The following is a 23,107-nucleotide window of genomic DNA, read 5'->3' on the forward strand; positions in this document are numbered from 1 at the left end:
TGATGTGTTAGTATATAGGAACTGAGTTTAATAAGATTTTAGTATGAAGTTTTATATTAACCTAGCAAGGAACCTTAGATGTGTTTAATGTTTGCTGTAGTGTTAGTTGTAGGTGCCAGAAGCTTCAATTTCCCTTGGTTTCCTTTTTTTTTTTTTTTTAATTTTAAACTCCTCTTTCTTTTGTTTTCCCCAGGAACTACTTTGAATAGATTCTGTGTCCTACAGCTCTTTTAGTTGTAATCTGCATTTGTTACACTGGAGCCATATTGATATGGAAGTAAGGTGTTGGAGAGAAGAAGGGGAAATGTTCTGTAATCTTATAATTAAATCTGATTTTGTTTTTTTTTAGTCTGAATTTCCGGGATGTGACCTTTGGAAGTATTTCTTAGCCATCCCTCTCCCTGCCGCCTTTTTTTCCTTTCAGAGGCCAGCCAGGAAGGCTGCTCCTCTCTCAAGTTAGATAAGGCTCTGGTAAAATAGTTTTATTTGGAGGGCAGACCTTTGTTTTGGAGAATGCTCTAGGAATATTTCAAAACTGTTACTTTGTCACTACCTCTGTCCAAAACATAGCCAGATGTTTCTCTGATTTTCACCATGAAAATCTGGTAGTACCCCATAAAAGTGGGGGAGGTCTCCCTAAGACTAGGCCCCTAGGAGTTTTTGTCATTGAGAGGAATTCACACTCAATCTTCATCAGTTGGTCAATTACTATTTAAGTGTTCCTACTGGTTATTGGTTCCAAAGGCTTCTGCTTCGGGTAACTTGACCTCAGTTGTCATTCATTGTATTTACTCATTTTTTCAGTTTTCAGGGTGATGGTTTTCCCTCTGTCCTCAGTTTGGTGATCTAACTAAGAAAAGTCATTGATTTTTCAGTTCCTTCAGGTTTTTTCCTTGTTCTAAGAATAAGAATAATGACTTCCAAGCTCTTTCCAGGTCAAAGCTGAAATTGGAAGTTCAAATATTTTTAAATCAATATTTTAATGTAAGAACACATTGAATTGAAGTAAGATTTAAAACTTTGTTGAGTTAAAAACTGAAATTGGTCCAGGTGTAGTAGCTCATGCCTGTAATCCCAGCACTTTGTGAGGCCAAGATAGGTGGATCGTTTGAGTCCAGGAGTTCAAGACCAGCCTGGGCAACATGGTGAAACTCTGTATCTACAAACAATACAAAAATTAGCCAGGCTTGGTGGTGCATGCCTGTAAACCCAGCTACTGGGGAGGCTGAGGCAGGAGGATCAGTTGAATCTAGGATGCAGACGTTGCAGTGAGCCGAGGTTGCGCCATTGCACTCTAGCCTGGGTGACAGAACAAGACTGTGTCTCAAAAAAGAAAAAGAGCCAAACAAACCACAACCTAAATTGATCTAGACTTTTCTTTGGAATTTAAATTACATAGTAAACCTATGCTTTTTTTTTAAAGAAGAAAAAATCCATTCAGGTACTACTGTCACTAGAGAAGTATAATGAAAACTGTTTCCCAAACTCCTAGAATGTGAATCAGTAGGTATGGGGCTAGCATCTATATTTCACAAACTCTTTTGGAAATAACTGGCTTCAACTTTATTCAAGGGCCGAGCTTGGTGGTGCATGCCTGTAATTGCAGCACTTTGGGAGGCCATGGTGAGACGATTGCTTGGAGTTTTGAGACCAGCCTGGGCAAAAAATAGCAAGACCCTGTGTCTGTTGATGGCACAACAGGGTGACTATAGTCAATAGTAATTTAACTGTACATTTAAAAGAAACTAAAAGAGTATGATTGGATTTTTGGTAACAAAGGATATATGCTTGAGATGGTGGATACCCCATTTATCCTGATATGATTATTACACATTGTACCCCATAATTTATATACTTAGCAATGTACCCACAAAATTTAAAAAAAAAAGACCTCATCTCTATAAAGTAAAAATTTTCAAAGTAGCCAGCTCAAGTGGCATGTGCCTGTAGTCTTAGCTACTTAGGAGGCTGAGGCTTGGCAGGATTGGTTGAGCCTAGGTATTCAAGGTTGCAGTGAGTTATGATTGTGCCACTACACTTCAGCCTGGGTGATAGAGTGAGACCACATCTCTTTAAAAAAAGAACAAAACTCTTTTCAAGGAGAAAATTTACCAAATTGTGTCTTCTGTACTACTGTAATGGAACTATAATCCTTGTCTTACACAATTACTGTTCAGCTCTTAGCAGGGATGTCAGAGTCAGCATTTGAGAGCAGTTTTGTATTGAAATTAACAGCAATTTCTGATTCTTAAGAGTGATTGTATATGCAAAGGAAGGTGTCTGTATGTTTTATTGAAATGAAGACGTTTTGAACCTAATATTCTGATAAGCTAAATACTATCAGTTGGGTAAAATTGGTTATTTATTATTCCTGATGGTTTATGACAGCTTTACTCGGTACACATTCCCTTGTAGCCCAGTGCATGTGCCACCAGTGCCTGTGCTATTTACATAGCTGGAAGATTGAACTTAACCACAATTCAAACACGCACACACACACACACACACACACACACACACACACACACACACACGAGAGGTTTCTCTACCTATAAAATAGGCTTCTTATGAATATAAGTAGTAGTTGAGAACTATGAAAAGTTATAGCCTTGTATTTTTCTAAATTTAATCTATAGTTGGAATTTTTTTTTTTTTTAAGTGGAGTGAGGCAGGATTGCTTGAAAGCTTACTTGAAGATTCTTAAGGAGCCACGTGCGGTGGCTCACTCCTGTAATCCCAGCACTTTGGGAGACTGAGGAGGGTGGACCATCTGAGGTCAGGAGTTTGAGAACAGCCTGGCCAGCATGGTGAAACCCTCTCTCTACTAAAAATACAAAAATTAGCTGGGCAGTGGCGGCTGCCTGTAGTCCCAGCTACTGGGGAGGCTGAGGCAGGAGAATTGCTTGAACCTGGGAGCCTGGGAGGCAGAGGTTGCAGTGAACTGAGATCGTGCCACTGCACTCCAGCCTGGGCAACAGAGCAAGACTCTATCTCAAAAAAAAAAAAAAAAGATTCTTAAGAGTTTTGCTTCCCCTGAAGTAGCTATTATGCCACTAATAGAAAAGAAATGTGCAATGAATAATCAGGATTTGTAATTTTTTATTTTTATGGTTTAAATTGTTTTTGTTTTTGAGAGAGGGTCTCACTCTGTTGCCTAGGCAAAGGCCAAAAGTCTCTGCTTGGGCTCTGAGGAAACGCTGTCATTATAGATCCAGCTGAGGTTACCAGAATAGTAGACTCCTTCGTAAGACTCCTTCCAAACGGGATACTGATCTTGCGCTTGGATTTTGAAAGACTTTTTTATTTTTCAAAATTTTAATTAAATACTTGTGAGTCAATTGCTATGGTATTGGATAGTACAAATGACCTAGACTTAGACTTTTCAAGATTGCCTGGAATTTACAACATGTGAGTTATAAAATCTATAAAAGTATATGTCACGATTATGTGCCTTTCCATTTGTATTGTTTATTTTGCTTCAGTTGCTGTGCAAATATGAAAGGTGTATTAAATATTTTTATAATATTTTATAATTTTCAATAGGAGGTATACCTATATAAGTACTTTCACATATACAGTTGATATTCACCATTTATTTTGTATTGTAGAATTCACCTACTTTGTAACATTTATTTGTAACCCCAAAATATATTTGCAGTGCTTTTGCAGTAATTTGTGTACATATGCAGAGCAGTGAAAAATGTGAGTTGCCTGACACACATGTTCCTAGTTTAGATCAAACAAGGTCTAATGCTCTGCCTTCTTGTTTTAACTCTCATACTGTTAACAAATGCACTTTTTTGACCTTTATTTAGTGCCAAATTTTTTGTGTTTTTGTGCTTTTTGTTAGTGACTTTGCTGTTAAAAATGGCTTCCAAATGTAGTGCCGAAATGCTGTCTAATACTCAGTGTAAGAAGATTGTGATTTACCTTACATTATTTATGGTGCTGTCAGCCATGAGTTTAATATTAGTGAATCAATAGGATCAGATAAGATGTCCTTAAACAGAGAGGCACATCAAGGTTATGTATTGAGCGTTTGATGAAAATGTGACCAGAAGCTCATAGGAACCTGTTTTATTTTTCTTAAGGGCAGTGGTTCAGTGGCTAATTCAGTGCTTGAATGGACTTTATAGAACATAACTACCTTAAATAATAAGAATAGACCTTGCAATCAGCCCTTTATATCTGTGGGTTCCACATCTGCAGATCAGCCAACCTCGGATCAAAATACTTGAAAAAGAAAAAACAATAAGAATTAACTGCAATTAAAAAAATACACATTAAAAAACCAACGCAGTATAACAATTATTAACATAGTATTTACATTGTATTTGGTATTATAAGTAATCTAGAGGTGAGGTGCGTTTTTTTTTTTTTTTTTTTTTTTTTTGAGGTGGAGTCTCGCTCTGTTGCCCAGGCTGGAGTGCAGTGGTGCAATCTCAGCTCACTGCAAGCTCCGCCTCCTGGATTCACGCCATTCTCCTGCCTCAGCCTCCCAAGTAGCTGGGACTACAAGCGCCAGCCACCACGCCCAGCTAATTTTTTTTTTGTATTTTTAGTAGAGACGGGGTTTCACCGTGTTAGCCAGGATGGTCTCAATCTCCTGACCTTGTGATCTGCCCGCCTCGGCCTCCCAAAGTGAGATGGTTTTAAGTACAGGAGGATGTGTATGGGTTACATGCAAATAGTATACCATTTTATAAGGGATTTGAGCATCCACGGATTTTGGTAACCATGGGAATTCTGGAACCAATCCCCTGAGGACACAGAGATAAATGTATTTCTTAAATTAAGGGATTATTTAAAATTAACAATGATGTAATCTTTAAAGTAAATGATTATTTGAGATCAAGTGATTAGTAAATTAAGGGCAGTTGAAAAGAGGAAGGAAATTATTTACATGTATACAGAAACCATGAAAGCTAGAGAAGCAGGAAGCATGTTTAGTTAACATTGCTGCCTAACAAAGACGAAGTCTTTAGATTTTTACATAGACCCTAGGCACATCAAAGAAAACTAAATCATGGCCACAGTTTCCTCCCAACCAAAAGAGTCTTTTATTGTCCGGGCACAGACTGGGAAAAATAAGGGGACAGATTACTGAAAGTATTTGCTTTTCTTACCATTGAATGATAGGGCACAATTATTAGTGAGGAAGAAAGAAATGATTTCTAGAATAAACCATTACTTCTAGATTTTTTTTTTTTTTTGAGACGGATTCTTGCTCTGTTGCCCAGGCTGAAGTGAAGTGGTGCAATCTCAGCTCACTGCGACCTCCGCCTCCCGGGTTCAAGTGTTTCTTGTGCCTCAGCCTCCTGAGTAGCTGGGATTACAGGCACTCACCACCACACCCAGCTAATTTTTGTATTTTTAGTAGACAGGGGGTTTTGCCATGTTGGCCAGGCTGGTCTTGAACAGGTGATCTGCCCACCTAGACCTCCCAAAGTGCTGGGATTACAGGCGTGAGCCACCGTACCTGGGCATTACTTCTAGATTGTTAATGATAACAACGTAGAGTTGTATGTAGTGAGAAGCACTGTTGTGTAATTAATTTCTTTGCCTTCTTTATCCTTGACAACACTCTGAGGCCATAGCATATTTAATACTTTTAAACAAATAAAATACTAAAATAGTAAAGCAAGGGCCCTCAGTGGACCACTAATACCAGTGTTCGTGATCTGGCTCTGTCCCATGACACATAGACTTACAGTAGACGGTAATATGTTGAAGAAACTCATGAAAAACTCTTAAATGATCAGCGTATTTGTTTATTTATACATTGTTTCTTTTAATCAAAAAGTATATGCACGTGATTAAGAAACAAAAATTTCTGTAAGGTCTAATAATTAAAAACAAATGAATCCTATCCTACCCACCCCATTCTTCCCAGACACATTCTCTTTTTAACTGTTAGTTGTTTCTTGTTATTTACCTCCGTATTATTAAAAAGTATACATAATGTTGCTGTTTCCTCATTTATCAGTTTTAGATCATATTTATTTTCTGACATGATACATGAGTTTACACCTGTTCCTTGGTCCTTTATCGTCTCAGTATTGTTATGGCACCATCATGTTCTTCAGCTCTGGTAATTTTTCTACTTTCTTTTACAATTCATTCTGTTTTTCTGGAATCCTTTTTTTTTTTTTTAGAAATTGGTACTCCTGGGTTGTTCTGTGTGTTCCTTTTTTTTTCATATTTTCCTTCTCTTTTTGTGAACGTTTTGTTTTTCTATCCCTTCTATGCTTTTTTTCATTTCAGCAAATCTTTGATGCTTTCTTATTTTTGGATAATCCTTATCTTTGAAAATCAGATTCTCTACCATATTCTTTCATTTTAATGTACATTAGAGTTTTGTTTAAAAGTTTTCTTCCATTGTTTGCATTATTTCTGTTTTCCTCTGGAGTCATTTTATGTGGGTGAGTGTGTGTGTGTTTCTGTTCTTGTTTCTTTCTCTTCTTGGAGGCTTTCTCTAAATATCAGTGTTTTTGCTTATACTCTGTAGTTGAGAATGAGATAACAAACTGTAGGTTAGGAGTTCTGTGCATAATCAGGCTTTTGACTGGAGACCTTCACCTCAGGGCAGTGTTTTTCAACGTTTTTTAATTATCATTACCTGAAGAAGCATATTTAGATATTTTCCCCTAATCTTTGCTCCTGCCATGCCACCCCCCCAATCCCATGAAGATTTAATACTACAAGATATAGTCTATATCTGATTATATACTCTGAAAGATACAAATGTCAGGAAGAGTTTGGAAAAGGTCGTTCCTCTGGGCCATTCAACTGCCATATCTGCTCTCTTCTATCTGTAGTCATTTTCTGGGGAAGTGGAGAGGAGGTAGGGAGCTGCCAACCATTTATGGACTTTGAATTAGTCTCCCAATTTTCAGTACTGTGTCTTAGCTCCTGTCATGACGTTCCCAAAAATTTGTGAGTCTTGAGCCTCTTCTTGCTTTAGTGGGGCAAATTAGCTCCCCTTTGTCCATGTCTCCCTCTGTGATACTATGACCTTATAAATTCCTCTACTCTGCTACTTCAGTGACAATTCCACCCTATGTTTGTCTTCCAGAATTTCGTGAAATCTCTAATTTTAATTTTCAGTAATAGTTTCTTGGCAATTTTTTTAAAATTAATTAATTTATTTTTTAAATAATAGAGACAGGGTCTCGCTATGTTCCCCAGGCTGGTTTTGAACTCTGGGCTTAAGCAGTCCTTCTGCCTCAGTCTCCCAAAGAGCTGGGATTACAGGTGTGAGCCACCGCACCCAGCCGGTTCCTCTCTAATTCTGTTTGTTGCACTGGTTTATCTGTTTTCAAATATTTAGGTGGTGTTCATTTGGGGCCTCAGAAACTGAAGAGAGGATTACACATTTGTCTTCAGTTTTCCATCGTATCTGGACACCTGTAATAAGCTTTAAAAACAAACATTTTCATATATTCCTAGTTTGTATTCTAGTCATATTTGCTCTATAATATACCTTTGCGTTTATTTTAAAATTCTTAGCAATGATTGTATGTTCTGCAGAGAGCTCATTAAAGTGACCTGTTTTTATTGTTTCTATCCATTGTAATACATCATGTTTATATTGTTTCAAATTCAAGAAAACTTGTAGAGGCAAGATAATTATTCTCTTTTTTTGGCTCCTAGGTGTTAGACAGTTATACTGAAGTTGGTATTAGAATTTGTGGAAATCTCAGAGAGCAGTATTGCACAATACAGTCTCAGCTGTCAGCCACGTGTGGCTATTTAACTTAATTAAAATAAATTCACTTCCTTAGTCATACTGGTCACATGTCATGTGTTCAGTAACCACATACAGCTAGTGGCTACACTGTTTCAGACAGTGCAGGTTTCCATCATTGCCAGGTTCTACTAGACAGCATTGTTTTAAAAAGTAGAAAGTAGGGCACCATATTCTGCCAGACTGACTAGTTTCTTAAGCCTCAGGCTTTGCAGGAGTTGCTTAGTCTAGTAAATGTATAGGGCTTTGTTAAATAGTTAATGATGTAAAAAGAAAATAATTAACATCTTGAAAGTATGCTTTGAAGCCTTCAGGAGAAAGTATAAGTTACAGGACTAACTATTGTCTAAATTAGTCCAAGAGACAGCTAAGAAAGCACTATGCTAATTGTGTGATAATCTTTTCTTGTGTTGATTCAAGGAAACACTGTAGAAGGTTGAGAGAGTCATAAAATATAGCTTGTATGTATAGTGTTCTCACTGTCCTGAAGAACATTACTAGAGTCTTAGCATAGGCAACAAAATGATGCAGATAAACTGTTGTTTTGAGTGGGTAGATGGATAAGCCGTTACTTCATTTAGAATATTTTCCTTTTGTATATGAGTTGATTATTTGCAGTATATTTAAGTACAGCATACCCCTTAGAAATATGGAGCTGGAAGGGGCTTTAGAAATTATGGTATCCTTTCATTTTACAGGTATGGGAAACAAATGCTTAAAGTAGGGAAATAATTTACTCTGGGGCACACAGTCTGGTGGGGAGCGCCAACACCAGAACTAACATATTTTGAGACCATTTCCCATGGTACTGTGTTGTTGATAAGGAAGGAAGGACTTGGTCCATTGTCTTTTCTCAAAAGCTTTAATAATCTAGGTGTAAGGCCCAAGCTGGCAACATAAACTTAAAATTATTTTAAGAGTATGTAACTCTGGGAACTATACATTTCATAATGTGTCTTCCTCTTTTTAGAACAACAATTTGTAATCTTTACACGATGCCACGAATTGGAGAACCTGTCTGGCTTACAATGATGTCGGGGACTCCAGAAAAGAACCACCTTTGCTATCGTTTCATGAAGGAGTTCACTTTTCTAATGGAAAATGCTTCCAAAAATCAGTATGAATTTATTTATTTATTTATTATAACTAGATATTGTAATCAGACTCAATTACAGATGTGGAAGAATCATCCATTATCTTTGAAATTATTTTATATTATTAAAATTAATCAGAATTCTAAAAAATAATTAAATGATAGGGTATGGAAGAGTATTACAGAACCTTATGAATGAAAAGCAGTGAAAATGTCTGTAATTATGTAATTAAAATTCCTGACATAGAATTATCTGAGGCTGCCCTTTTTTTTGTGAGTTGTATCCATTTATAGTTTTATTTCATAGAAAAGAGGTAGAAAACATGTAAGGATGGCTAGGCGTGGTGGCTCACACCTGTAATCCCAGCACTTTGGGAAGCCTAGGTGGGTGGATCATGCGGTCAGGAGATCGAGACCATCCTGGCTAATATGGTGAAACCCCATCTCTACTAAAAATACAAAAACAAAATTAGCCAGGCGTGGTGGTGGGCTCCTGTAGTCCCAGTTACCCGGGAGGCTGAGACTGGAGAATGGCATGAATCTAGGAGGTGGAGCTTGCAGTGAGCTGAGATCACGCCACTGCACTCTAGCCTGGGCAGCAGAGCCAGACTCTGTCTCAAAAAAATAAACAAACGAAAAAAAACATGTAAGGAAATGCTAGGATTTTAGTGATGCATTTTCAGTGTGATGTTTTATCATACTGTTTTCTTTTAACTGTTCAAGTCTTTGGAATCCAGATAAGTAATTCAGATGTTTTTATTCTCTTTGATGATAGAGTTTGCTCAATACTTTGCCTCGTTTTCCCATTCAGTAATTTGGGAATTTAAGGACCTACTGGTTGATTCAGTAATGAATTGTGTGATTAAACACTGAAAATAATCCGTAATGGGCCTGGCACGGTGGCTCACGCCTGTAATCCCAGCACTTTGGGAAGCCGAGGCGGGTGGATCATGAGGTCAGGAGATTGAGACCATCCTGGCTAAGACCATCCTGGCTAACAGGATGAAACCCCGTCTCCACTAAAAATACAAAAAATTAGCCGGGCGTGGTGGCGGGCGCCTGTAGTCCCAGCTACTCGGGAGGCTGAGGCAGGAAAATGGCGTGAACTGGGGAGATGGAGCTTGCAGTGAGCTGAGATTGCGCCACTGCACTCCAGCCTGGGCAACAGAGCGAGACTACATCTCAAAAAAAAAAAAGAAAAGAAGAAGAGTCCATAATTTTTGAAGTAAAATGACATTTCTGTTTTGTACTTATGATCTGCAATAGCTCTTTTGAATGTTACCTTTATTTCAAGTAGTTTTTAACTCCTTCTCAACTGGAGACAATTACCTTTCATTTTAATCCTGGTGTTACATACTCATCCTTTCCTCTCTCCTCTGCTTTTTTTGGTGCCATTTGGCCACATGAACGTATATACTCTCCTTGCTTACTTTGTCACTACATTTTACCTAAGGTTTCATGAAGGCAGATTGGAATCTGATCGTATGTATTTTGTTTTCAGATTCTTGCCAGCTCTCATTACTGCAGTTCTGACTAATCATCTTGCCTGGGTTCCAACAGTCATGCCAAATGGACAGCCACCTATAAAAATATTTTTAGAAAAGCATTCCTCTCAGAGTGTAGACATGTTGGCAAAGACTCATCCATATAACCCACTTTGGGCACAACTGGGTATGTAATCTGACAACTGTTACAGTATGTATTAAACTTGTTTTGTAGCTATCTGTAATATTTTTATAGCAAAACCAAAAATAAATAAAATGCTTTTACCTCCTGCATTCTAAAGCATCTCTGCTTTGCTTGTCCTTTCATGTCTGGCAATTTATCCTATCCTCATCTTAGACCTGAAATCATTCCTTATAGATGAAGAACTGCAGGTATGGCAAGAGGAGCAGGCTAATAGCTGGTTTACTAGTAACTTCAGATTTTCAGGGTGTTTTAAGATTTTGTACTTTGTGTTAGGTACTTTGCAAGAAAGAATGAATCAACAAAGTCACCCGTGATACCTAAAATAAATCTGGAGGGAAGCAGTTCACTGAGGTTTCTGTTGATCCACTTTTGTTCACTTGCTGAGTCATTTTGGAAAATGTTTCCCTCGGTGTTAAACACCACTAAACAAGTGGGGGAACAGGGGAGAGTAAGTGGTTGATAAGTTCATAGGCAATAGGGAGGGATTATAGCTGGGTGCTAAAGACACAGGCTGTGGAGTCAGGCACACCACATTTGAATCACAGTTTCCTTATTCATAAAGTGGGAATAATAATTGATACATACTTTAAAAGTTGTAAAAATTAAATGAGATAATACATGTAAAATGATTAAGACTGTCTGGTAAACGTAGCTGCTAATTATTTCTGCTCCTACTCTATTGCTGTTAGATGATGGGGGAAGAGTAAGATGAGAACATTTTGGTGATTGGGTAGTAACTTTTCTTAGGTTGCTCTGGTGATTGACCTTGCCAGGTAGACTGTCATATGGCTTATCAGTTCATATAACCAACCTCCTTCCCTATTGGCTTTCTCCCTTGCTCCTTCCCCCCATTCCCTTGCATTTTATTGAGTTATAATTGACATACAGTAAATGCATTTTTTTAATGGAGTCTCACTCTTTTGCCCAGGCTGGAGTACAGTGGCATGATCATGGCTCACTGCAGCTCCAATCTCCCTGGGATCAAATGATCCCCCTACGTTAGTCACCCAAGTTGCTGGGACTACAGGTGCATACTACCACACCAGGCTAGTTTTTGTATTTGTTGTAGAGATGGGTTTTTGCCATGTTCCCCAGGCTGCTCTCAAACTCTTGGACTCAAGCGATCTGCTCACGTTGGCCTCCCAAGGTGCTGGGATTACAGACGAGAGCCACCACACCTGGCCAAACACATATTTAAAGTACACAATTTGGGCTGGGTGTGGTGGCTCACGCCTGTAATCCTAGCACTTTGGGAGGGTGAGGTGGGTGGATTACTTGAGGTCAGGAATTCGAAACCAGCCTGGCCAACATGGTGAAACCGTGCCTCTACTAAAAATACAAAACAATGGCCAGGTGCAGTGGCTCACGCCTATAATCCCAGCACTTTGGGAGGCTGAGGCGGGTGGATCACAAGGTCAGGAGATTAAGACCATCCTGGCTAACACGGTGAAACCTCATCTCTATTAAAAGTACAAAAAATTAGCTGGGCATGGTGGCGGGCGCCTATAGTCCCAGCTACTTGAGAGGCTGAGGCAGGAGAATGGCGTGAATCCAGGAGGCGAAGCTTGCAGTGAGCTGGGATCGCGCCACTGCACTCTAGCCTGGGCAACAGTGCAAGACTCCGTCTCAAAAAAAAAAAAAAAAAAACCAAAAAAAAATTAGCTGGGCATGGTGGCGGGCGCCTATAATCTCAGCCACTTAGGAGGCTGAGGCAGGAGAATCCCTTGAACCCGGAGGCAGAGGTTGTAGTGAGCCGAGATCATGCCACTGCACCACAGCCTGGGCAACAGAACGAGAATCTGTCTCAAAAAAAAAATAAAGCAGTTTGATAAGTTTTGCATATATGCCTCTGAAACCATGACCACAATCAAAACATAAATCATATTGCATCACTTCCAAAAGTTTCCTTATGCCTTTTTGTAATCTCTTCCTCTCTCTCTCCTTCTCCCCAGTTTCTCTGTTCCTCTTCCACCATCCCTACACAGCCACTGGCTTACTTTCTGTCATGATAGATTACTTGCATTTTCTAGAGTTTTATATGAATGGAATCATGCAGTATACACTTTGTTTGTCTGATCTCTTCAGTATAATTCAGATTCACCTATTTTGTGTGTATTAATAGTTTATTCCTTTTTAATGCTGAGTAGTATTCCATTGCATTGACTTTTTAAAAATCAAATTATTAGTAGTATTTTTTAAACTGGGACATTTAAATCCTTTTTTAAATAAAGGCTCTGTGCAAAAAGCACAGAGGCTATAAAGATGAATGATTTGGAAATTGCCCTCAAGAAGTCAACAGTCTACGACTGTAGGTAATATATATGCAGACAACAATAATAATTCAAGGAGGAACTATAAGAGAAATGAAAAGTTTAGTAGGAGTTGAACAGGGGAGCCTACTTTTGCCCAAGATCCAGGATGCTTAGGTGGGAAGCTATGGACTGGCAGAGATATTGAGGAAAGGGACAGGACATCACATGAGTAAAGAGTCTAGGTGTTAAAAGTGCAGAGCATATTCAGTGGTCCAGTTTAACTGGGTCTTTGCGTAAATACAGATGATTTCTTCTTCTGACTGCCAAGAAGGAGGATAAGTATAAGAAGATAAAGCTGGAAAAGTAAAATGGGAATCATGAAAGACTCACTTGCTATACCAAAGTAATTTCAACTTTACTTGGTAATTCGTGGGGATCATGGGAGTAGTTTAGAACAGTGGCATGGTGATATTTGAGCCAGTGTGTTAGCCAGAGGAGAAAATTTATCATAATAGTACCTATAGCATGTATTTATTTGAGACCTATTTATATTTGTTCCTTTAAAAAGTGTGAGGGCTTTGTAAAGTAAAAATAGAGGATTTTAAATGTATATACTGACAACTTGCAAAAATTAAATTAAGTTGAAATTAGTGGCTTTGTATTCTCCTTTTTTTTTTTTTTTTCTTTCTTTCTTTCTTTCTTGAGACAGGGTCTCACTGTATCGCACAGGCTGGAGTGTGGTGGTGCGATCACAGTTCACTGCAGCCGCAACTTCCTGGGCTCAGGTGATTCTTCCACCTTTTCCTCTCAGGTAGCTGGGATTACAGGTGCACACCACCATGCCCAGCTAATTTTCTGTATTTTTTTTGTAGAGACGAGGGTTTTGCCATGTTGCCCAGACTGGTCTTAAACTGCTGGGCTCGAGTGATCAGCCTGCTTCCACCTCCCAAAATGCTGGGATTACATGCATAAGCCACCATGCCCAGCCCTATTCTCCATAGTTTTGGCACTGAAATTATTGGTTTAATTTGAAGTATAGCATAAATATAGAAATAATTTCTAGTCCTGACCCCCTCACTTCCTCTGCTTTTAACATAATCGCTAGTCATGTTTAGAATGGATTCAAAAGTGAAAATGAATTGCATGGCTAAACTTGTTGCCCTTTCTTTTCCTTTTAGTAAGGATGAGTCTCTCTCTTCCTGCCCTTTCTGGCCTATCCTGAGTACCCAACCGTCTAGGGAATGGAAGGGGAAAATAGGCTCTTACTAACATGGGAGCTGGTGGGATGGGGTGCTGGCTAGGGGAACAACAGTTAAAGTTTGGAGATATGACTTACTTTTTAATTTTATTTCTTTTTTTCTTTTTTCTTTTTTTTTTGAGACGGAGTCTCACTCTTGTCGCCCAGGCTGGATTGCAATGGTGTCATCTTAGCTCAGTGCACCCTCTGCCTCCTGGGTTCAAGCAATTCTCCAGCCTTAGCCTCCTGAGTGGGTGGGACTACAGGCATCCACCACAACACCTGGCTAATTTTTGTATTTTTAGTAACTACAGGGTTTTACCCTGTTGGCCAGGCTGGTCTTGAACTCCTGATATCAAGTGATCCACCCATCTTGGCCTCCCAGAGTGCTGGAATTACAAGCGTGAGCCACCGTGCCCGGCCCCAGAGATATGATTTAAATCAGGAGTGGTTAAGTGTGTGGTGTGACTACTGTAGCTTTGCTCCATTTTACCGCTACTCCTTTCCTGTCCTTGCAAGCCAGCAGATATTGTGCTTTGTCTTTTCTTGATTGGACACAGCTACAGAGTCCTTGTGTACATAGTACTTCAGGCAGTACTTCTCTAACCAGGTAAAAATGCTCTTCGTGAAGCCTGGGTTAAAGAATATTCTTGGGATATGTGAGTTTCAGAACTGACTCTTTGCTTGAGGTTTCTGAACCATAGCATTTGTTTAACAAGGAAACCAGAAAACCCTTAAATTCACCTTTCTCTCTGGTTAAAATTATTCATCTCATCTTCCTCCCTTGAATAGTCACTCATCTGTTAAAGAACTAAGAGTGAGGCCAGGCATGGTGGCTCATGCCTGTAATCCCAGCACTGTGGGAGGCCAAGGCCAGTGGATTGCTTGAGCTCAGGAACTCAAGACCAGCCTAGGAAACATGGCAAAACTCTGTCTCTACAAAAAAAAATACAGATAATTAGCCAGGCATGGTGGCACATACCTATAGTCCCAGCTACTCAGGAGGCTGAGGTAGGAGAATCATCTGAGCCTAGGAGGCTGAGGCTGCAGTGAACCATGATTGTACCACTGTACTCCAGCCAGGATTACAGTGTGAGACCCTGTCTCAAAAAAAAAAAAAAAAAAAAAAGAGTAAAACCTAAACTACTGCTCATACAGTAAGATTAGGTTTCTGATCATTAAAAATAGCTTACTTAGCTGTGTCAGTAAAGGATGTGTCCAATAACTGATTTTTCCATTACAGGAGACTTGTATGGCGCTATTGGCTCTCCTGTACGGTTAGCAAGGACTGTGGTGGTTGGCAAACGACAAGACATGGTCCAGAGGCTACTTTATTTTCTTACTTATTTTATAAGGTGCTCTGAACTTCAAGAAACGCATCTTTTAGAAAATGGAGAAGATGAAGCCATTGTTATGCCAGGCACAGTAATTACTACCACTTTAGAGAAAGGTGAAATAGAAGAATCGGAGTATGTCCTTGTCACAATGCATAGAAACAAAAGCAGTTTGCTCTTTAAAGAGTCAGAAGAAATAAGAACTCCCAGTTGTAACTGTAAATATTGCAGTCATCCACTCCTTGGGCAAAATGTAGAGAACATTTCACAACAAGAGAGAGAAGATGCTCAAAACAGCTCTAAGGAGCTGCTAGGAATTTCAGATGAGTGCCGGATGATTTCTCCTTCTGACTGCCAAGAAGAAAATGCTGTTGATGTTAAACAGTACAGAGATAAATTAAGAACTTCCCTTGACACCAAGTTAGAGACGGTTGTTTGCACAGGATCTGTTCCAGTAGACAAATGTGCATTGTCAGAGTCAGGCTTAGAGCCAACAGAGGAAACATGGCAGAGTGAGAAGTTGCTGGATTCAGACAGTCACACAGGCAAAGCAATGAGATCCACAGGAATGGTTGTGGAGAAAAAACCTCCAGATAAGATTGTGCCTGCTTCATTTTCTTGTGAGGCTGCCCAGACAAAGGTTACTTTCCTGATTGGGGATTCTATGTCACCTGATTCAGATACTGAGCTTCGAAGTCAGGCAGTGGTAGATCAGATTACCAGACATCACACCAAACCGTTGAAAGCAGAAAGAGGGGCTGTTGATCAGCATCAAGAAACTAAACAAACAACTAAGGACCAATCTGGAGAGTCTAATATACAGAAGATGGTTTCTGAAGAGCCCTGTGAACTTCCCTGTTGGAATCATTCAGACCCAGACAGCATGAGCTTATTTGACGAATATTTTAATGATGATTCAATTGAAACCAGGACTATTGATGATGTTCCAATTAAAACAAGTGCAGATAGTAAAGACCATTGCTGTATGTTAGAGTTTTCAAAAATATTGTGTGCAAAAAATAACAAACAGAACAATGAATTTTGTAAATGTATAGAAACAGTTCCCCAAGATTCATGTAAAACCTGCTTTCCTCAGCAGGACCAAAGAGATACACTCTCCATTCTTGTCCCCCATGGGGATAAAGAGAGTTCAGATAAAAAAATTGCTGTAGGAACTGAATGGGACATTCCAAGAAATGAAAGTTCAGATAGTGCCCTTGGGGATAGTGAAAGTGAAGATACAGGTCATGATATGACTAGACAAGTTAGCAGTTATTATGGAGGAGAGCAAGAAGATTGGGCAGAAGAGGATGAGATACCTTTTCCTGGGTAAGTAGGAAGTTTTCACCTATAATGGGCCCTATATAAATATGTACCATTCTTTTCTTTAGCTGGTCTCTGAAGGTTAGTGTAAAAGAAGAGATCATTGTCCTGGATATGAAAATAAGCTCTCTTATTTTCATATTCTCGTAACTCATAAGAAGGAGTAAAGGCTAAGCCCCAGAAATACCCTGGAAAGGTTTTATGAAGACCTCAGAGAAAAGTTAAAGGATCTGGTTGATAAGTATAAGATTTCTTATTGCTTAGAAGGTTTCAAACCATTTAGGAGTGACTTCTGCCCCAAAAAAGGACATGCTGAGCCTGGCAGTTAGGGAGTACTAATCCCTGAGATGTTAGAATGGCTGTTAGAAATAGATTTGGCCAAGACTAAGAGGAAAACAGAGAACGTATACTTTGGGTCAAGTATGCAAGGAGAAGATTCATGCTTGAGAAACGTTACATACCCAGCTTTGGACTTGTGAGGCATTTAATTGTTTTGTTTTAGATGATTGTTTTCATAATCTGGTTGTATTAAGAATGTGCTACAAACACAAAGTACAGTTCTCTTAAAGTCTGTTAGGGAAGATCGATCCTCACTTCATTACGCAGTTGCTCATCAGACCTTCTCTGAATAAGAAGGAGTATTTTATTTTCTGATAGAGCACTTGAACCAGTTTTTAAATAAGGATGATTTTACTCTTGATTTTACTATTATTAGCATTTTACTCTTAATTTTTACGATTATTACCATTATATAAGGATGAATTTACAGTTGATTTTAATACAGACTAGTGTTAAATATGGACTAGTAGAATTGATGTTTTTTTTTTTTTTTTTTTTTTTTACTGGTTAAATATATTTATTACTAATTAGATGTCCTTTGGGGGCATTTTTCTTCCAGGTCAAAGTTAATCGAAGTGAGTGCTGTTCAGCCCAACATTGCCAACTTTGGGAGGTCCTTGCTGGGTGGTTACTGCTCATCTTATGTGCCTGACTTTGTTCTTCAAGGAATTGGGAGTGATGAGAGGTTTCGTCAGTGTCTGTCATCAGATTTATCTCATGCTGTGCAGGTGAGTGACCTTCACTGTTTTTGAGTTTATTTAGAAGAAACTCTGTTAACCGACAGAACCCAAAATTGCCTTGCATTTTTGGTCATACTTTTTACAACACAAGCATTGTTCTCTGAAACCATCACTTTATATTCAGTGCCCGTATCTTTGTATCTGTCACTGTGAAAGCAAATAAAGTTCCAGAAATCTATCCACATGGATATCTGAAATACAGAAAGTACTGTATGTATTCATGGATGTCCATCAACTAGGTTATTTACAGTATCAAAAATTTGCAAGTGCTTAAGTTTGAATGGAATTATTTTCTTAATTTCCTTTTCATGTTACTCATTGCTTACATATAGAAGTGGGATTGGCTTTTGTGTATTGATCTTATATCCTGTGGTCTTTCTGAAGCTCTTATTAGTCTATTCATTTTTCTGTATAGGTTGCCTAAGGTTTTCTACACACAGGCTCATGTTATCAGTGAATAGATAGTTTTAAATCTTTCTTAACAATCTGGATGACTTTTGTCCCTGCTGCCCCCGACTTTTTTGTTTTTTGGACTCATTGTACTGGTTAGAATTTTCAATACAATGTTGCATGGAAGTGGTGACCATGGACATCATTGCCTTATTCCTGATCTTAGGGGAAAGACATTGCATCTTTCATGATTAAGTATGATGTTAGCTGTAAGGTTCTTGTGATGCCCTTTATTAGATGGAAGAAGTTGCCTTTTTATTTTTACTTTGTTTAACCGAATGCTTCTTTTAGAGACAGGCAGTTGCCTTTTATTCCTAGTTTTTAGACGGTTTGGTTTTTTTTGTCCATCCTTTAATCATGAATGAGTGTGGGATTTTGTCATATGCTTTTTCTCAATGTCTACTGAGATGGTATTGTCATATTGTTTTTCATCTTTAAACTCTTAATGTCATGGATTTTATTAATTAATTTTTAGATGTTAAACCAACCATTGTATTCTTAGGAAGCAATCCCCACTCTATCATGGTATATAATTTTTTTATATGTTGCTGGACTTGATTTACCAATATTTTGCTGTAGATATTAGAGTCTGTATTTGTGAGAAATACTGCTTTTTAGTTTTCTTGTGATGTCTTCGTCTAGCTCTGATAATCAGGGTAATACTGGCCTTATACAGAGTGCTGGGAAGTATGTCCTTCTCTATTTTCTGGAAGAGTTTCTAGAAGATTAGTACTATTTTTTTTTCTCTAAACATTTGGTAGAATTCACTAGTGAAACCATCTGCATCCAGGCTTTTAAGAATAAGAATATTTTAAATTGCTAATTTAATTTATTCACCTTTTGTATATTTAGATTTTCTATTTCTTTCTGAGCCAATTTTGGTAATTTTTGTCTTTTAGGAATTTATTAGTTTCATTTAAGTGGCCTAATTTATTAGAATAAAGTTGTTTGTGGTATACACTTATAATCCTTTTAGTTTTTATAAGGTCGCTAGTAATGTCCCCTCTTTTGTTCCGGGATTTTGGAATATGTGTTTTTGTTTGTTTGTTTGTTTGTTTTTCAAATGGTGAGGGTTTCTCCAAAGAGAAGTTCATTCGTGGTTTCATTTCAATTGTATATATTTTTTGCCCATATGCATCAAGGATTAGCAAGCTATGGACAGTGGGCCAAATGGTTCTGCTTTTTATAGACAAAGTTTTATTAGAACACAGCCACAGTCATTCATTTATATACTCTCTGGCTATGTTCATGCCTAAAAGCAGAGTTCAGTCATTGAGACAGAGACCTTTCAGCCCCCAAATCCTAAAGTATTTTCTGTTAATTCTTTTTTTTTTTTTTTTTTTTTTTTTTTCTTGAGGCAGAGTCTCGCTCTGTCATCCAGGCTGGAGTACAGTGGTGCCATCTCAGCTCACTGTAACTTCTGCCTCCCAGGTTCAAGCGATTCTCCTGCCTCAGCCTCTCAAGTAGCTGGGATTACAGGCGCCCACCACCACACCTGGCTAATTTTTGTGTTTTTAGTAGAGGTGGGTTTTCACCGTGTTGGCCAGGTTGGTCTGGAACTCCTGACCTCAGGTGATCCACCTGCCTTGGCTTCCCAGAGTGCTGGGATTACAGGTGTGAGCCACTGCAGTTGGCCAGATCTGACAAATTTTGATCTGTTGTATTTTCAGTTTCATTCATTTCAAAATGTTTTTAAATTTTGCATGTAACTTCTTTGCTTATGAGTTATTTAGAAGTATGCTGTTTAATTTACAAATATTTATGGAATTCTCAAAAATTGTTTTGTTAGTTTCTGATTTTATTCCATTATGGTTGGAGAACCTACTTTGTTCACCCCTGGCAAATTTATTGAGACTTGTTTTATGGCACTTGAAAAGAATATATATTCTGCTCTTGTTGAGATGTTCTGTAGCTATCAGGTCAAGTTAGATAACCATTAGATAATAGTCTTAATTAAGTCTTTTATGCCCTTGCTGATTTTTGGTTTGGTTCTGCCATCAATTATTGAGATGAAGTATTGAAGTCTTCAGCTATTGTTTTGCTGAATTTTCTATTTCTCCCTTCAATTGTACGTATCACTTTAATACTTCACTTTAATAACAAAATCTGGCCACCTCTCAATTTAAAAAGTTAATAAAGAAATGGAGAGGCCCAGCATGGTGATTCACGCCTATAATCCTAGCAATTTGGGAGGCCGAGGTGGGTGGATTACTTGAGGTCAGGAGTTTGTGAGCAGCCTGGCCAACATGGTGAAACCCTGCCTCTACAAAAATACAAAAATTAGCTGGGTGTGGTGGCGTGTGCCTGAAATCCCAGCTGCTTGGGAGGCTGAGGCAGGAGAATCACTTTAATCCAGGAGGTGGAGGTTGCAGTGAGCCAAGTTCACGCCACTGCACTCCAGCCTGGGCAACAGAGCAAGACAACCATCTCAAAAAAAAAAAAAAGAAAAGAAAAGAAAGAAAAGAAAACAGAGGCTGGGCGCAGTGGCTCAAGCCTGTAATCCCAGCACTTTGAGAGGCCGAGACGGGCGGATCACGAGGTCAGGAGATCGAGACCATCCTGGCTAACACAGTGAAACCCCGTCTCTACTAAAAAATACAAAAAAACTAGCCGGACGAGGTGGTGGGCGCCTGTAGTCCCAGCTACTCGGGAGGCTGAGGCAGGAGAATGGCGTGAACCTGGGAGGCGGAGTTTGCAGTGAGCCGAGATCCGGCCACTGCACTCCAGCCTGGGCGACAGAGCGAGACTCTGTCTCAAAGAAAAAAAAAAAAGAAAACAAAAATGAAGAAAGCCAAGTGGGAAATGATGGATGAGAATATGTGGCTCAGTGAGCAACAGTCAGTCAGTTGTTAGCCAATAAGGTTTAAACCTTTTGTGTCTGTAGAAAGTTACCTAAGTTGTAAAGTTTGGTGTTTTATTGGATAGTAGAGAAATTATGGCAAATATAGATAAAAACAATTTGTGAAAAGAACTTATCAGAAGTTGTGCTCTTCATATTTAAAGGCTAGTTTGCTCAGCTTTTGAATACCAATCAAATAAGTATTTATTGACCTACTGTGTTCTGAATATAGTGCCAGTACTCCAAGGGATATATGTATGAAAAAGAAAAAGTTTCTGACTTAAAGTTTTTAACTTAGCAGCAGAGGAAATAAGGCCAAGTGTATGAATAAATGTAGTATAAAACATAACAAAAGTAATGTCTGAGGAAGATACTTGAATGTATTATTGCTTCAAGGGACAGAATTTTTATCAGTTGGTGGTAATGGATGCCCTTCAGGGTAAAGGAACCGTTTCTAGTTTTTTCAATGCTTTCCTCCCAATGCCTGATATAGTGCCTACTATTTGTTGAATTACTTGGTTAAGGAATTATATATGAGTTCTTCTAATGCACTCTGTGTCTTCTAATGCATTCTTGTCTTTTTTTATGTCTGATCCTAGTTGCTTAGTCTCTTTTCTTCTTTCATGTATACCCATCGCCAAACACAGTGTCTTTTGACTTTCTCTGTGAAAGCCTGGCATTGGAAAGCATTGCTACTTCCTAATGAAGATAAAGACAACATTTTGATTTTAAGGGTTTCTACCTGCTATTATAGGATGAATAATAATAGTATTTAGTTTTTATTGTTTCCTTACTGTGTCCCAGGCACTTAAATGTACTTAATCTTATAATAATCCTTTGAGGTACTTATTATTGTTATCTTTGTGTTTCACATATGGCTCAGAGAAGTTTTTAAGTTACGTAGATAGGGAGTGGCAAAAGTAGAATTCAGTCATTATCTGCCTGTTCTTAAGCTGCTATGCCATACTGTTACTAAAACAGATGAACAAAGAGTCATACAAATAGCAAAATCACCATTACAAAGTTTATAACACTTTTATATTAGTGGTCTCAGGTCTGTTGCTCTTAGATTTCTTCCACTGTGGTAAAAAGGAAGCAGCTATTTGTCTTTCCCCCTCTGTTTTAGTAATTGGGTTTCTAGTCTTTCCCTCTCATATTGTCATTTAGTCATGTAAGTATACTATCAAAGCACTATTATAGAAAAATTTGACAAAAAGAAAAATAAAATACCTTCAATCTCAGCACTGACAGGTTGTTGAATTTTTTTTATCAATCATTTTTCCAAAGCATGTATAGGATTTCTAAAAAAAGTATTTGGTCGGGCGCGGTGGCTCACGGCTGTAATCTCAGCACTTTGGGAGGCCGAGGCAGGCGGATCACGAGGTCAGGAGATCGAGACCATCCTGGCTAACATGGTGAAACCCCCTCTCTTTACTAAAAATACAAAAAATTAGCCGGGCGTGGTGGCGGATGCCTGTAGTCCCAGCTATTCAGGAGGCTGAGGCAGGAGAATGGCGTGAACCCAGGAGGCGGAGCTTCCAGCGAGCTGAGATCACACCACTGTACTCCAGCCTGGGTGACAGAGCAAGACTCCGTCTCAAAAAAAACAAAAAAAAAATTATTTTAGGCCAGGTGTGGTGGCTCACACCTGTAATCCCAGCACTTTGGGAGGCCAAGGTGGGCAGATCACAAGGTCAGGAGTTTGAGACCAGTCTGGCCAACATAGTAAAACCCTGTCTCTACTAAAAATACAAAAAATTAGCTGGGTGTGGTAGTGGGTATCTGTAATCCCAGCTACTTGGGAGGCTGAGGCAGGAGAATCGCTTGAACCTGGGAGGCAGAGGTCGCAGTGAGCCGAGATTGCACCATTGCACTCCAGCCCAGGCGACAGTGCGAGACTCTGTTTCAAAAAAACAAACACACACACAAAAATATATATATATATTTTAATCCTTGCATACTTAAAGTTTATCATATTTAACATGAAAATATGTGATTACATGTAAAAACATACAGGATCCTGTTAATATTTAAGTAATGGAAGTGATATTTTTTAAAAAAAAT

The 23,107-nt window shown here is 38.7% G+C and overlaps 1 protein-coding gene across 2 annotated transcripts in view; it reads left to right on the forward strand.

Annotated features, from left to right (window-relative positions):
- The window catches only part of FNIP1 (folliculin interacting protein 1), a 161,491-nt gene that overhangs the window by 112,941 nt on the left and 25,443 nt on the right, over window positions 1–23,107 (forward strand). For both annotated transcript variants that reach the window (XM_030926751.1, XM_030926752.1), the window contains 4 exons: window positions 8,718–8,864; window positions 10,342–10,511; window positions 15,262–16,681; window positions 17,574–17,742. In XM_030926751.1, coding sequence (XP_030782611.1) covers window positions 8,718–8,864; window positions 10,342–10,511; window positions 15,262–16,681; window positions 17,574–17,742 — 1,906 coding nt within the window. The remainder of the gene's footprint in view (window positions 1–8,717; window positions 8,865–10,341; window positions 10,512–15,261; window positions 16,682–17,573; window positions 17,743–23,107) is intronic.

This window comes from Rhinopithecus roxellana, chromosome 3 (genome assembly GCF_007565055.1).
Source record: "Rhinopithecus roxellana isolate Shanxi Qingling chromosome 3, ASM756505v1, whole genome shotgun sequence".
NCBI lineage: Eukaryota > Metazoa > Chordata > Mammalia > Primates > Cercopithecidae > Rhinopithecus > Rhinopithecus roxellana.